The sequence below is a fragment of the Lacerta agilis genome, chromosome 13 (assembly GCF_009819535.1).
Source record: "Lacerta agilis isolate rLacAgi1 chromosome 13, rLacAgi1.pri, whole genome shotgun sequence".
Lineage (NCBI taxonomy): Eukaryota > Metazoa > Chordata > Lepidosauria > Squamata > Lacertidae > Lacerta > Lacerta agilis.
Window position 1 is genome coordinate 23,131,504 of NC_046324.1, and position 16,573 is coordinate 23,148,076.

General features: G+C 47.5%; 1 protein-coding gene across 1 annotated transcript in view; it reads right to left on the reverse strand.

Moving 5' to 3' along the window:
* The window catches only part of SLCO3A1 (solute carrier organic anion transporter family member 3A1), a 100,827-nt gene that overhangs the window by 15,110 nt on the left and 69,144 nt on the right, over positions 1 to 16,573 (reverse strand). Inside the window, exons 3-4 of the mRNA XM_033167098.1 lie at positions 10,842 to 10,940; positions 5,758 to 6,024 (exon numbers count right to left, since the gene is read on the reverse strand). Of these exons, the coding sequence (XP_033022989.1) occupies positions 5,758 to 6,024; positions 10,842 to 10,940 (366 nt within the window). The remainder of the gene's footprint in view (positions 1 to 5,757; positions 6,025 to 10,841; positions 10,941 to 16,573) is intronic.

The following is a 16,573-nucleotide window of genomic DNA, read 5'->3' on the forward strand; positions in this document are numbered from 1 at the left end:
CTGTAAGCAGCTCCCATGTGGCTGGGAGGACACTCCATATGACCCAACCACATTGGCAGGGCTCAGTCGCATGGGTCTTATGCTGCTAGATCCACATGACTGAGCCTCGGCACTTGAGGTTGGCTTTCCCAAGCCGCAGGTCTATCTATAGTTAACATCCTCTGTCCATGGTCAGAGGTGGTCATGCTTCTGAATACATGTGGCTGGAAACTGCAGATGGGGAGCATGCTCTTGTGCTTGGGTCCTCCTTGCAGGTTTCCCGTTAGCATTTGGGTGGCCAGTTTGAGAACAGGATGCTGGACTAGATGACAAGGAGGTCTTCTGGTGTTCCTATGCTCTTATGGAAATGCACTCAAGGCCAGGGTTGGACAGTCTTCAGACTTGTGGGGTGTACTATGTTTCCTTTGTTTTAAAACTATGACTCCAAGAACCAGTAGCTCAGACTTCCGCAAAGCAGGAACCCATGATGTCTGCTTCCTCCCTCCACAATCAGGCAATGGCTTGGCTTGCCACAGAGCACCTTTTCTAAAGTCGAGGCATTTCCCATTCTGTACATTCTTTATTCCGCCTTTGAATCAGATTCTTTGTAAGATTCTCATCTTTATTCTTATGACTTTGTATTGATTTAGCCTAATGGCTTCATGCAGCGTTCGCTTGTCTAGCCCCTTTGGGGATGTTCAACAGAAAAATATATACAAGCAGACATGAGTTCCCTAAGCCATCCAGCCATACCTGGACTGCTTTGAGGTTCACAGGGCCATCTAGGGGCTAAAGAGCATATTACACAGGAAATCACTTTTGATTACTGTATGAGCAGCACTAAACTTCTGGGTGTTTAGATTTGACGCTTTGGTTCTGCCCCAAATGTTGCACTAACTACTGGGTTTCTGGATAAGGGGTACTTGCCTTTCTCTAAAGCAATGTTTCCCAGGCTTGGGTCTCCAGGTGTTTTTGGACAACAACTCCCATCATCCCTGACCATTGGTCCTGCTAGCCAGGGATGATGGGAGTTGTAGTCCAAAAACAGCTGGAGACCCAAGCCTGGGAAACATTGCTCTAAAAATCAGTGACAGGTCATCTATCCAATGGAGGCAAACAGGGTTATCTCTTGATGCTTCAAAACTGGGGCTTATTTCTAAGAAATTAAGTGAGGTACCCCAATGAGTTGCTGGTAACAGGTTTTGTGTGTGTGTGTGTGTGCTGCAGAGGTCTGGCCCAGTGGGTCTGATCTTTATTCCTTACTTCATTCTATGGGTCAACTCTGACATGTGGGCAGGGCAACTCACTTGTCACTCTTCTGATGCCATGATGACAGGTGAGTTGAACCACAGGGGTGGCAGGGAGAGGTCTCCTCTGTCGGCACACACCCCTCAGGTAATGCACCCATGAAGCAGGACTGAACTCTCTGTGTGGAACTGGTAGGCCCAGCCAGCTGCGAAATGAACTCTTGCCAGTTATGTCAGCTGACTGACAGGTGGACATAGTTGGGGGGGGGGGTGGCCATGCAAAATCACAAAATTATAGAGTTGGAAGGGACCATGAAGATCATCTGGTCCCATCCCATGCAGTGCAGAAATCTTTCGCCCAACATGGGGCTCGAACCCATGAACCTGAGATTAAGAGTATCATGCTCTGCCAACTGAGCTATGTCAGGGCAAACTGGCAGGCTAAGACTTACCGGATTTCCCCCAGAAAGGGTGAATCCACAGTTAATACTGGCTGGCATTAGGGCTGGGCAATATCTGATTTTCAACATCACAATACATTACCAGCTAAGCATCATGATATACTGATATATTATGACGACTGAAATAAGGATGGAACTAAGTAGAGGCAAACAGTAGGGCTGGGTGATATTGTTGGGTTTAAAATTATACCTGAGCCGGTCTGATGTCAGTACTGTCTGTTTAAGAAATAGAAGATACAGGTGCCGGTGTTTTGTTCTTAATTGGCTGAAGGGTGGGTGTTACTCTGTGTATATAAGGCTCTGTTGCAAAGCGTTTAGTGCTCCTAGCTTTGGGAGTTGTGAGGAATGTTGGAGACTGGGAGTGAGAGTTTTTTTGATAAAGTGTATTTGTATTTAGTTTAACGGAGTCTCTGGAAGAAGGCTAGAAACTAACAGAGAGTTCTTACTTTGTTTACGTAAATTAAACTCTAGTTCAGAAACGCCTTTTTTCTTTATTCCTGGTGCCTGCTTTAGCCAAGTCAGTTTTTCTGTTGCGTTTAATCTTTAACTCTGCTGGAAGTGTACTTTAATGGGCCACTGTTAACTGGGGTGTAAGTTTTTCTTTTGCACCTTTTGTTCAGTACCCAGTTATTTTCATTCAATAGATATCTGGATCTGGAAATGTAGAGACCTGAAACGAAGACTGAAAAAAAGAGAAACTGAATTTGACAGATCCAGTCATCCCTTTGTTGAATATGTCAAGAGTTGCATCCGGTATTACTCCTTTCTGCTTATGTGCGTATGTGAAATCTCCACTTTCATTTTCAATTAACCTTCTTTAAGCCCCAACTCTTCCCCAGCAAAGCTCATGCAGGAGTTTCTCTTTGTTTCTAAGAAGGAGAGAAAGACTTGGGTTGCAAAGCATTTCTTAAGCTAATGAATCAGGCAGAGCCTGTTCTGCTTGGGTGAGTATTTTAATTATTCCAGAGATAACCCCGCTTGAGCAAGATGGAGTGTGCCGAGGTTCTGCGAAGAACCACGCCTTGCCTTGATATCTGGCAACTAACTCCTCTGTGAGTCCTACATGTGAAAAATCAGGACGTTTGAAAAATTATCTCTCTGAAGTGCAGTTGAAGCCTCAGCAGGGCCTGTCTCTGTGTTGCAAATCCCATCCCCTCTCACTCTGCTTTCTGCTTCTTTCTGTCTGAAAAACAATTGTCATATCCCCCTGGGTTGACTGCCGTCTCTTCCTTTAGATGCTCAAAGTTTTATAATGCAGGAGCAAGAACTGGTGGCAAGACGTGACTATGGACAAAACAGCCCCCTGGCAAGGAAGGTTTTTGGACTCACCTGCCCCATACCACCACACTGGTTTAGGATGTATAGACACTAGATTTTAATGCAGAGAAACATTCAGAATTTGACCCTCCCTGTCGTTAGAAATGGTGCAGCCCAGCAAGACATCACCAGAGGGCTTTTGCTTGTCTAGTTCTAGCCAACCATTTTTTTTGGAGGGGGGGAATGGAAGACACTGGCTGTTCTGTCATCAAGATAAGCCCAACATCAAGGAGCAGGCTTTTCCTTTGATTTCTCCATCTGCATCTGTGCTTCAAAGGAATCTTTTTTTTTGCCCCATCACAGATCTTACACTAACCTCACTGCAGCTGCTCATCCACCCTCACATTTCACTTTGGAAGCTCAAAGCCGACTATTCTCCTCCACCCATCTCATTACACCCGGCAGGGCCAACACTGGCACCTGGCAACAGAGGGCACTTGCTGGGACCCCCAGGCATCGATAGGGCCCAAAATTCATGCCATCCCCTCCCCCAAAATGTCTTTTCTTTCCTGGCCTGGCTCTGTCATTCAGGGCCCCCACAACACTCCAAGCAACACTATATCAGGGTATTGCTAGGAATTAACATGGTGTAAAAATAAAGGTAAAGGACCCCTGGACGGTTAAGTTCAGTCAAAGGCAACTATGGGGTTGTGGTGCTCATCTTTCAGGCCAAGGGAGCCGGTGTTTGTCCACAGACAGCTTTCTGGGTCATGTGGCCAGCATGACTAAACTGCTCCTGGCACAACGGGACACCATGACAGAAACTAGAGCGCACGGAAACCCTGTTTACCTTCCCACTGCAGCGGTACCTATTTACCTACTTGCACTGGCATGTTTTCGAACTGCTAGGTTGGTTGGCAGGAGCTGGGACTGAGCAACGGGAGCTCACCCCATCATGGGGATTTGAACTGCCGACCTTTCGATCGGCGAGCCCAAGAGGCACAGTGGTTCAGACCACAGTGTCACCCACACCCCAAGCAACACTATATCAGGGCATTGCTGGGAATTAACCTGGAGGGCAGGCTCGGCCCCCTGGGGCTGCTCAGGGTGCAGGTGTTGCAGTGACTGCTCATCTCTGGTTCTCCAGCAGGTCCCACCAGCAGAGGAGGGGGTCTCCTAGAACCCCCTCACGCTTTGAGCTGGCCTCACAATGCTTTGATATGCATTCCTGGTATTTCTTTATGGTTCTTCAGCTCACTGTCTCTTTCAGCAAAGCTCATAATGTTTGCAAGCTTACAGCCCCCCCCCCTCTTTTTTTGGTCACAGCACTTTCCCCAAGGAAACCCATGTCCTACCACTGAATTGCAGCAAATGGATTTTCAGTGGATTGCCATTTGCTCCAATTCAGCAGTGAAATGTGGGTTGTCACACGGAAAGTGCCAGGACAAAAACAATGACAACAGACAGGCATGGACTTTTAAAGTGTGGATTTGTGCCTCTAAAAAGCAGGGCAAAAGGAAGTCTGGATTCCTCTAGGGAATCTCAGTCTTCAATCAGAGCAGGGGTTAGCCGAGCTCCATTTTTTTTTAAAAAAAGCCCTGCTGTACCACACAATAGTCCACTTAAACCTGCAGTCATGGCTGGCTCTACCATGAAGCAGAGTGAGACAGGTGACTCAGGTGGCAGATATTGAGGGGTGGTAACTGGGCAGAGCTGAGAGCTTTGCTGCTGCATCACATCAGGAGTCCGTCTATTCCAGCATCCTGTTCTCAAGGTGGCTATCCAGATGCCTCTAGGAAGCCCCCAAGTAGGACCCGGGGGCATCAGCAAATCTCCCCACTGGTATTCAGAAGCACTGCTGTCTCCAACAGTGGAGGTTGAACACAGCCTTCTCCTCCACGAATTTGTCCAACCCTCTTTGAAGGCCATCCTAGTTGGTGTGCATCACTGCCTCCTGCTTTGTGTCTCTTCCTTCTGAGCTAGTCTCCTGCCCTCTAGTGCAGTAAGGTAAGAAAGGTAAAGAACCTCTGGGTGCTTAAGTCCTGTCAAAAGCGACTATGGGGTGTAGCACTCATCTTGCTTTTCAGTCATTTGTCCACAGACAACTTTCCAGGTCATGTGGCAAGCATGACTAAACCGCTTCTGGCGCAGTGGAACACCATGACGGAAACCAGAGCGCACGGAAACGCCGTTTACCTTCCCACCACAGCAATACCTATTTATCTACTTGCACTGGTGTGCTTTTGAACTGCTAGGTTGGCAGGAGCTGGGGCACAGCAATGGGAGCTCATTCTGTCGCAGGGATTGGAACCGCCGACCTTCTGATCAGCAAGCCCAAGAGGCTTAGTGGTTTAGACCACAGCACCACCCGTGTCCCTAGTGCATTGGAGGATGTGGAATGGAGATTCAGCGGCCAAAATGCTCAGTGTTTGCCTGCTGATTCAAGAAAGATGCAACAAAGGACTTCACGCAGCACATTGTTAAACTATGGAACTCACTCCCACAGGAGGCAGTGGCTCAAATTCAGGAGTGGGGAACCACCGGCTTGGAGGGCAAACGCAGCCCTCCTGACCTCTCGATCCTGCCCTTGCTTTCCTGGATAGAGAGGTCAGAGAAGGGCATGCAGAAACTAGCTTACTGCTTAAATGTAAAATCTGCATTGATGCCTCCACCCACTGGCCTTTGGCCCCACGCACAATGGCCATGTGGCTCCCATGAAGGAATGCGGCCCTCAGGACCCCTGACCAGTCTAACCAGTCATTGAGCTGTCGCCTCCCGCAGACGCCAAGCGAGCTACGAGGGGATAGTGTCACCTCTCAGCTGCTGGAAGCAGGAGACGTCATCTGGGGCTTCCAAGGTGTTTCGCGGTAGGACCCCGTTGCTGGGCTTTGGCCTCTCGTAGTCCCTGTCTGGCAGCATGGCCTGCTCGACCTCTGCCAAGAGCTCCGGCCGGCGGGTCAGGGACTGTGGGAATCCAAACATCGGGAGAGACGAGAAGAAAAGTAAGGCACCGCAGAGCAAGAAGCCCGCCCACCATGCGCCAATCCACCTGGGGTCATCGGGGGTGATGTCCAGCTTACCTGCAAAGGGACAGAAAGACAAGGCTGTTGAGGATCATGATGGGAGATAATAAGGAAACCCCACCAGGGACTGAAGGGGTGTGTCATGGGGTGGTCTACCTGGGGCTACCCCAAACCTCAGCCAGCACTCATGGAGCACCAGACCACACTCAGTGGAAAAAACACCTGCTCTGCATGCAGGTGGTCTCAGGCTAAGTCTTTGGCACCTGCAGATGGCCACCTGGCATGGATGCTTTAATTGAGATTCCTGCACCCAAAAGACCAAAAAAACTGTTTATGTATGCGACAACAGCTGCAAGGATGCTACTAGCCCAAAGATGGAAAGAACGAACAGGAAGAATGGCAAGCCAAACTGCTGGACACTGACCAGGAGACTCAGGAATCAAGAAGATAATGACTTTAAGAAAGAATGGGGGAAGTTTATAATTTACTTCAGAGACCACTGTAAACAAATAAAAACATTAGCTGGACTTTAAAAATGACTTGTAAAGAAACGATAAATATGGCTAGTTTAGAGAGATGAAAACTGTGGAGAACGTGATGATACGTAGTTTTCGAAAAATTATTTTAAGGACCCATGCAGGGGACAGGGAAGTCGTGAGGTTCAGAGGATCTCAAATATGGATATGGTAAAAGTTTTTTCTCTTTATTATTTTGATTTTTTGTTGTTGTAAAAACCAATAAAATATTTTTTTTTTAAAAAAAAAATGAGATTCCTGCATTGCAGGCGGTTGGACTAGATGACCCTTGGGGTCCCTTCCAACTCTACAGTTCTATAATTCTATAGGTAGCGTTTGGAATATTCCCTGCTTGAAGCCCAGGGCAGACACTGCCAATCTCTATAGACAATATTGAGGAATATTGGGTCTCCAGCTGTTTTGGACTACAACTCCCATTATCCGTAGCTAGCAAGAGCAGGGATGATGGGAATTGTAGTCCGAAGACAGCTGGAGACCCAAGTTTGGGAAACAGTGAGCTAATGAACCAATGGTCTGACTAGGTATAAGGCAGCTTCCTACGCCCCTGTGTTAATCAGTTTTTTCTTCCAATAGCTCAGCCGGTTATAGCATGGTACTAAAAACGCCAAGATTGCAGGTTCAGTCCTCGTAAAGAGCAGCTGCATATTCCTGCATTGCAGGGGGTTGGACTAGATGATCCTCAGGGTCCCTTCCAGCTCTACAATTCCCTGATTCTATGATTCTTCAGAGCCCTGAGGACTGGTATCTTATTATGACATGTTTTGCATGCGGAAGGCCCCAATTTCAATCCCCAGCATCTCCAGGTGGGGCTGAAAGAGACTCTGGGTCTGAAAATCTGGAGAGCCACTGCCAAGCAGTGCAGACAGTACTGAGCTAGATGAACCAGTGGTCTGAATCAAGAGAAGTCACCTTCCTATGTTTCTAGGAGCCTAGAATTGTACACCACAACTTGAGGACAGAAATGATATGGCCACATCTGAGTAGCACCCTGAAGTCTTAAGCTGCATATGCTGCAGTCTTTACAATGACCTTGTAAAGTAGGCCAGTATTATAATTCTGCTACTCCAAGAGGAAAGAATGACTCGAGCCGAGGGCTTCCCTACTGGCAAAGTGCCGAGTGCCCCGGTGGCGCAAGATAAAACAAAGATCAGAGGGGAAAACGAGGAGGCAGGTCCTTGCTGCAAGGAGCTTACAATTTGAAACGCAACTGGAATGTGTCTGTGAATTGTGGCAATGCTTCTGGGCATGAGGGTGTATAACCGCTGTCTTTTGTGTGGCTGGAATGTAGCCTTTATTCATTGCTTTTCCCACTTTTGCCTTTGGCCCAGCGCACCTCTGGCCTGTGGCCCCCAGATGGTTCCCCATGAAGGAATGTGGCCCTCTTCTCTTGTCTTAGCCTTTGTGCTACACCAGCTGTTAAACCAGTAAGAAAACTTACACGTGGTGGTAGTAGTGGAGTGCTAACTACACCTTCCATTAATGTGATTAGCAATATATATTGCTAATACATTTGCAATCACATTGGAGTTTTTAAAAAAAGAAAACAAATTCCAGGCACAAGGGGTGGGGTTTATGGTTGTTACGGTCACAGCAAGCTGGGGTGTGTCTAGACATCTATGGAAGCTTCAGAAATGCCATTTAAAGCGAGGCAAGGAAGGATGAAAGGATGAGGGAACCAGGTGGGGATGGAGAAACAGTTACTTTATAGCTCCCTCTGCTGGCCACAGCGGTCTCCTTTACAAAAAGAAAAATAAATTGCAAGTTGTTCGCAGCTGCATCAGCTGCTCCAGAATAAGCAGCAAAAGCAATTGATATTTTTCATTTTTCATTTTATTTTTGGCAAGCCTCCCAGAACTGCACTGTGAGAATGTAAGAAGAGCCCTGCAGGATCAGGGAATAGCCCATCTAAACCCAGCATCCTGTTCTCACAGTGGCCAACCAGATGCCCCAAAAGGAAAACCTGAAAGCGGGACCTCAGCACAAGAGCCCTCTCCCCTCCTGAGGTTCCCACCAACTGGGATTCAGAAACGTTACAGAGCATAGTCCTCACGGCTGGCAGCCAGAAGTGAGGCTGTGCCCCTATTCCCACAGCCAACTCCTCTCTTAGAGGAGGAGGGAGGTCTTCTTGACAGGGGTGTAGGAAGGGGGGGCAGGGGTGGTGCGCCCCGGGTGTCACCCTGAGTGGGGGTGACAAAATGGCGGTTGGCCGAGGGCTACACTCACTGTAGGGCGGCTGAGGGCATGTGTGCGCCATCGTTATGGGCGCCGCTTGAGTGCTGTCCATATGGGTGCTCAAGTAGCGCAGTTGGTATTGGTGCCGTGCATGTGTCACCCGTATCAGCACCGCGCATGCGCTGCCAGGCGGTTTGCCCTGCCCCTTGACACCCCGCACCGGGTACCGGAGAGCCTTCCTTTGCCACTGCTTCTTGACAGCCCTCCTTAGCCTCTTACTCCCAGTCTGGGAGGGTAGCGAATGTAGTGCGTTCCAGTTTTTGTTGTCACCATCCATTATCTTTGTCCAGCGGCCATTCTGTCTGAGGGGAGTTGTGGTCTATCCACATGTGAGAGCATCTTATTACTCAGTGGAAGAGCATCTGTTTGGCGTGCAGAAGGCCCCAGGGTCAATGCTCAACATCTCCAGGTAGGGCTTGGAAAAACTCCCGCTTGAAACCCTGAAGAATGATGGAACTGTAGAGTTGGAAAGGACCCCAAGGGCCATCTAGTTCAACCCCTTGTGATGCGGGAATCTCACCTAAAGCATCCATGACAGGTGACCATCCAACCTCTGCTTAAAAGCCTCCGAGGAAGGAGAGTCCACAACCTCTCGCAGGACTTTGTTTCACTGTTGGAACAGCTCTTAATGTCAGAAAGCTCTTCCTGGTGGTTTCTTGCAATCTCTTTTTTCTTCATTTGAATAAGTTGGTTCGGTTCCTCGCCTCCAGAGCAGGAGAAAACAAGCTTGTTCCATCCTCCATGTGACAGTTGAAGATGGCTATCATATTTTCTCTCAGTCTCCTCTTATCCAGGCTAAACATATCCAACTCCCTCCTCTGCACATGTTCCAGCTTGTCAATACCCTCCTTAAATTGTGGCACCCAAAACTGGACACAGGACTCCAGGTGGGGTCTGACCAAGGCAGAATACAGAATAGCCCAATACTTCCCTTGACCTGAAATGAACCAATGCTATTGTGCAGTTTCCTATGCTCTGGCTTAAATCAACACTGCGAGTTTTGCAGCTATTGTAAAAGTTGAAAACAAAGAAGCACGGGACTGAGTGAGGGATAAATTTTTGGAACACATTGGGATATCAGCTCCGCTCAAGATATGACGGATAGTAGCAAAAGATAGACATAACAATTTACAAGGACAGGAAGAAACGATACGGGCAGAATAAATGTCACACACAGGAAGAGCAATGATATAGTACGAGATCTTCACTTGTAGTCTTATAAATTATTTAATGTGTCAACACGAATAGAAGTTATAAATATTGCAGCTGTTGTATAAGGGATTATTATTATGACTGGAATGTCGGTAAGATTTTGGAACGCAGAAATAAAGAAAATCAGCAAAATCATCAATTCTGGCACGTGGGGGGGCACCTTATCTAAATTATATAATTTGGTATTTGAATGATTGATATTAGTAATGGTATTTTAAACTGGCATTGTTATAATGAGGCTATCATTGGATTATAATTGGAAAACTAATAAAATTATTATAAAATAAATAAATCAACACTTTTCCCCCTCTGCCGGGGAATGGGGACTGGGGTCTTAAGTTATTTTCAGGGGGAAAGCACAGCTCAGTGGTTGAGTACATGCTTTAGGTAAAAAGCTGACTTTTGCCAGGTCAAACCCTTGTCTGCCCAACCTGCTGTTGCCTACATTGAGTGGCAGTGGATCTCCAGCATTTCAGGCAGGGCTCTCTCCTAGCCCTTCCTGGAGATGCTGTCAGAGGTCCACCTCTGGTTGAACCCGGGACCTTCTGCATGCAAAGCAGATGCTCTACCACTGAGCAATGGCCCTTCCCCAACATATGGAGTCAAACCATTGCTTCATCTAACCCAGTATTTCTTACACTGACTGGAAGCAGCTCTCCAGGATTTCAGGCAGGATTTCCAGCCCCACCTGGAGATGCTGGGGATTGAACCTTCTGCATGCAAAACTTTTGAGCCATCCTGAGCTATAATCCTTGCTCAATGTGCCTAAAATGCTTGCAAGTTTTTTTTTTTTTTTGCAATTATGCAAACCAGCTACACCTTCCGAAATTCAAGTGGTCCCCCGCCCACCCTGCCAGGCACAGACCCATCACCTGTAACTAAGTGCCTCCTTACTTGTGTCGATGAAGACGGCATCCACATAGATTTTGGTACAGAAGGAACCCAAGATAAATCCACAGGCTGGTCCGAACACAAGCATTGTAAACAAGATCCCTGTAGGGAACACAGAAAAACAACAACACAGTGAGAGGTGCGTACTGGAACAAGGATCTAGTCCTCAGTGAGGTGCTCGATACGTGGATGGGTTGTAGCACTCTGAGTTGCCGCTGGGGAGCAGTAAGGGAAGAAAAGTTGTCTGGTGATTGAAGTTTCCTCCAAACCAAAGCATTCCCTTCATACAGAAAGCTAGCAGGTCATGGGAGAAGAGATCTATGCCAAGCCTTCTCCTGACTTGATGTTTTTCTTAGGTAGGGGAGTCTGTTCCACTAGTCACTGCCTTTCAGCTTGCCCTATCTCACAGGGTTGTTGTAGGGATTTAATGAGAATGGTGGAGACCCATGCATGCCACCTGAAGCTCCTTGGAGAAAAAGATGGGATGCAATTATTTGCAATAAATAATAACTAAGCAAAACAGTCTTATGCCACTTTCACAGTCGTGACCACTTTCAAATCATCCTGGGAACTGCAGTTTGCTATGGGGTGCTGAGCTGAGAGAGCTACAATTCACAGCACCCTTAGCAAACTACAATTCCCAGGATCCTCCATGTCTGTTGAAGTGCCATCCACAGCATGGGGCTAGCGGGACTAAATCCCCGACTTCTGGTTGAAGTCAGACAGGTTCTCTTTGTTCTCCTTCCGATAAAAAAATGCCTCGAGGCACTTTCCCTTCTGACAAGTCTGCTAACAGAACTGCAAAGATTGCCCTCCAGAAACTGAACCAAAAGCTAAGTTTGTACGTGACCAGCCTAAACTCGACAGTCCCAGGAGTCTAAACATCTGAGAGATTACTGGGGCTTTTTTTCTCTTTTATTTCTCGCTTCCTCCAGTCTGAGATTTCACCACTAGAGTATGCTGTATGCTAAAGCACTAAGCATGGAAAGAAGACAGAGGATTTCTTTTCATTTTTTTTTTAAAAAGAGAAAGGATATTAACTAAACAAAAGACAGTTTTCCAGCACGGGTTAAATACTCTGAGCCCATGTCGTTTAGCATTTTAAACTCACTTAAATCTAAGCACCACCACAATTGCAAGAATAAAATTTGTTTCTGCTGCTTGATGCCGAATACATTTACTTGGGAATAAGCACCATTTTGTACAACAGAACAATACCTTTTCGAAAGAAAAATAATAAAACGAGCACCTGTAACCTTGCAAATGCCCAGCCAGCCATAAGTTGACTGTAAAAAGTATTTACAAAATAAGAGGGTTGGAAAAGATGCCACGGCGACCATCAACCAGCCCCGGTGCAATCTGGGATGCCCATATCTAAGGATGGGCACATCAGAGTCCTTTCTGCAAGGCCTCTGGGGGTACTTGTAAATTGTTGCCATTTCAGGGTTCAGTCCCATACCGCTAAATCCAGCTTGTGCAGCGGATTGGGAGCTCTGGAACGACAACTCCACTGCCCCGCCACCCCACCACCCCAACCGTTCAATTGGAGATTTTGTGTGTGTGTGTGTGTGTGTAAGGCATATGACAGAAAACTGCACAGGAAAAGTGGCAGACAACACTTCTCGATGCAACTCCTTGAAGAATGAGTCAAGGCGAACTCTCAACAAATAGCCGGCATCCTCGAACCTCTCTGCAAACTTCGTGCAAACCAATCAGGATAAATCGCTTAATAACCACCTAATGGGGTGGGGGGCTTGCCAGGTTATTTGCCCCGCGTGTCCAGTGGAGCACCATTGAAGCTCCGAGTCTGTATGTGTGTGTGCGCCAAACTGGGTCTTTGACCTGGGTGAAAAAAGCCTAATTTTGCCCCTGTTTGGGGGGCACCATAAGGTTAAAGACAGATAGCAGAATGTCGAAAGTGGTTTGAGAGCCTCTTCTGAAGCAGCAGGTTCTTTGCTACCTCGACGCAAACAGATTTTGCAGTTTTTGGACACAATACCCAAACCTTACAAACCCAGCCCCTCCAAGTGTCCCTATTTTCCAGGGACAAGCCCTCCTGGTTTCTGATTTGATCCTGGAATGTCTCACTTTCCCTTAGGATGTCCCTATTTTCATTGGAGAAATGTTGGAGGGTATGCAAACCTGTTTAACCAGAACAGAAGCTGGTTTCTGCAGATTGTTCCTCCTGCAGACTGCTTTTTCAGCCTCAGAAAAAAAATGTGATTGCCTTCGTCCAGCCAACACGACCGGCTGCCTCTTTAGAGCCCACGTTAATCTCAAAATCCTGCTTGCCCCACATTTCCCCGCTGTGGCTGGCTGATAGTAAAGGGGCGTGTCTCCCCCATGGAGGGATTACTGGGATATATTTAACCGAGGTGCCTACATGTGCGGCTTGGAGTGGGGTGGGAGAGAGGAAAATGGACAGAGCACGTGCGAACGTTCGACTGCCTAACGGCATCCGTGTCACCCAGGAGACCACAGCCGCAGACATAAGAAAAGAAAAGTTGCCTGGAGAGGTCACTTCCTGGTTCGCATGGAGAATAATAATAATAATAATAATAATAATAATAATAATAATAATAATAATAATAATAATAATAATAATAATTTGTACCCCGCCCATCTGGCTGGATTTCCCCAGCCACTCTGGGCGGCTTCCAACAAAAACCAGATACAAAAATATCACACATTAAAAACTTCCCTGAAAAGGGCTGCCTTCAGGTATTTTCTGAATGTCAGGTAGTTGTTTATCTCCTTGACCTGCGATGGGAGGGCGTTCCACAGGGCGGGCGCCACTACTAAGAAGGCCCTCTGCCTGGTTCCCTGTAGCTTTGCTTCTCGCAGTGAGGGAACCACCAGAAGGCCCTCAGCACTGGATCTCAGTGTCCAGGCTGAATGATGGGGGTGGAGACGCTCCTTCAGGTATACAGGACCGTGGCCGTTTAGAGCTTTAAAGGTCAGCACCAACACTTTGAATTGTGCTCGGAAACGTAGCCAATGTAGATCTCTCAGGACCGGTGTTATGTGGTCCCGGCGGCCACTCCCAGTCACCAGTCTAGCTGCCGCATTCTGGATTAATTGCAGTTTCCGGGTCACCTTCAAAGCCGTTTTCAATGCAACGGAAGCGTGCAACTGTACTGAGGCAGCACCAAGTGTTGAAATTTTGCACCCCTAACAACTTTGTACCTGGGGCAACTGCCCCCGCAACCCCCCCCCCCACACTACATCACTGAGTCCACCGCTCCTTTGTCACACCCTAGACCTGTTCTCTGCATGTGGAGTGCAAGCTTTCTTCCTCCCCTAAGAATGTAAAAAGGGTGCTACTCGATCAGAAGAAGAAGAGTTTGGATTTGATATCCCGCTTTTCACTACCCGAAGGAGTCTCAAAGCAGCTAACATTCTCCTTTCCCTTCCTCCCCCACAACAAACAGGTAAGTGGGGCTGAGAGACTTCAAAGAAGTGTGACCAGCCCAAGGTCAGCCAGCAGCTGCATTTGGAGGAGTGGAGACACGAACCCGGTTCCCCAGATTACGAGTCTACCGCTCTTAACCACTACACCACACAGGCCAATGGAAGGGATGTTGGCTGCTGAGCAAGACAAACCTCAAATCTCCCTGAACACATGAATTTGCCTGTTCTGTGAACACACACTAATAGCGTAGTGGCAAATTCAAGATCCCTTCATGGTAGTCACAGCCACACCCCTCATAGCCAGGCCCACATTTAAGATAATAAAATAACAATTATCACACAATAACCTGTTAATTATACACTAATAATAATTATGCGCGCATGGCAATGATCAGTGCCAATCTCCATGTGTTGCCTTTCAGTTAGAGCTACTATTTTCGGTGCACAGGTGTAGGTAAATTATTTGCGGTGCTCCAGTGAGAAGTGGTTTAATGCTTAGCTTTGGAGCATACAGAACAATTCCTCCTCACTGTTCTTCCTTACTACCTTCTCCAGAGTGAGAGTAGCAGCCAATCCTCAATGGCTGACTCACCTCCTTTTGCTCTGATTGGCTGAGGGTGAGGAGAATGGTCTTTGAGCCACTGCAACCTCAGACCACTACAGCTGTATCTCATGCACACCCCATTGCATTGGCTGGTATCTCCCAGGGTCATTCCAAAGTCATTTTAACAGATGCCAGGAGTTGGACCTGGGGCCCTCTGCCTTCAAAGTGTGCTCTCCTGCTGAGATTGCACACACACCGTCCTTTCAAAGCACATGTTGTTGTTGTTGTTGTTGTTCAGTCATTCAGTTGTGTCCGACTCTTCGTGACCCCATGGACCAGAGCACGCCAGGCACGCCTATCCTTCACTACCTCTCGCAGTTTGGCCAAACTCATGTTAGTAGCTTTGAGAACACTGTCCAACCATCTCATCCTCTGTCGTCCCCTTCTCCTTGTGCCCTCCATCTTTCCCAACATCAGGGTCTTTTCCAGGGAGTCTTCTCTTCTCATGAGGTGGCCAAAGTACTGGAGCCTCAACTTCAGGATCTGTCCTTCTAGTGAGCACTCAGGGCTGATTTCTTTAAGAATGGATAGGTTTGATCTTCTTGCAGTCCATGGGACTCTCAAGAGTCTGCTCCAGCACAAATAACCATGGGAAATGTAGTTCCCCTCCACAGAGTGACAGTTCCTGTCACCCTTAACAAACTACAGTTCTCAGGATTCCTCGAGGGAAGCTGTGTGCTTTGAATGGATTACGTATATGCGAGCTCAGCGACAATTCAACAGTATACATAATTCATTTCTAAAAAAGAAACCTTTAGCCGAGGCAACAGGGAGTTAGCTAATGACCCATGGCCAACCAAAGGCCTTTTAAATCTCTAGTGAGAACAGAGAGGCAGTAACTAACAGGGCAGATATTAGCAGGGCTGTAAACCTGGCCCTGCATTTCAACTCAAGAGAGCACCAGCAAGTCTTTGCATGCAGAAGGTACCAGGTTTCAATTCTCAGCATCTCAAGGCAGGACTGAAAGAGACCCCTGTCTGAAGCCCTGGAAAGCTGCTGCCAGTCAGTGTAGGCAATTCTGCTCTGGATGAACCAGTGGTCTGACTCAGGATAAGGCAGAATTTCAATGTTCTTTTGTTCCCATAGGCAGCTGTTAGTCATGATGTACAAGGACAAGGCCACAGATGCATTTTCTTGATTGCTTCGCAACCTTTCTGAAAAAACTACACGGTCCACAGTTTGAGACTCTGTGGTCTACACTGATTTTGGGAAGCAGCCCTCCAGGGTTCAAGAGGAGAGTCTTTCCTACTGTCTGGAGGAAAGTCTGAGTCGCTCCAGGCATGTGGGTGGGTGGCTTTTAGTAAGCCTGACAGAGAAATCTAATACGAAAAGGTACACACAGCCCCTGCCTCCTGGCTGGCTGAAGCGTTTCCCGTCTGCTGCAAAACCTCACTTGCCAGGTGAAACCTGCTCTCCATTATTCATGGGTGCGCTGCTGCGGCGATTACAAAAACATTGTTATTTAAAAAATTAAATAAAAAACCTTCCCTTCCTCCTCCCTGACTCCCTGACTCTTATCTCTCTGCTCCCCCCCCCCGCCCTGCCAGGATGCTGGCGCTGTCAGACTCCATCACCCCACTTGGTACAAGCGCCTGGCTGGAACTGCTTTGATCCCCACCAGAATAAAAGGAGAACATTAAAGCAAGTCATCCTGGCATTGCCTCTCATTAATTAACAGCTGCAGGCTTTTTAAACATCTGTCAGGGTTACTTTAACATTC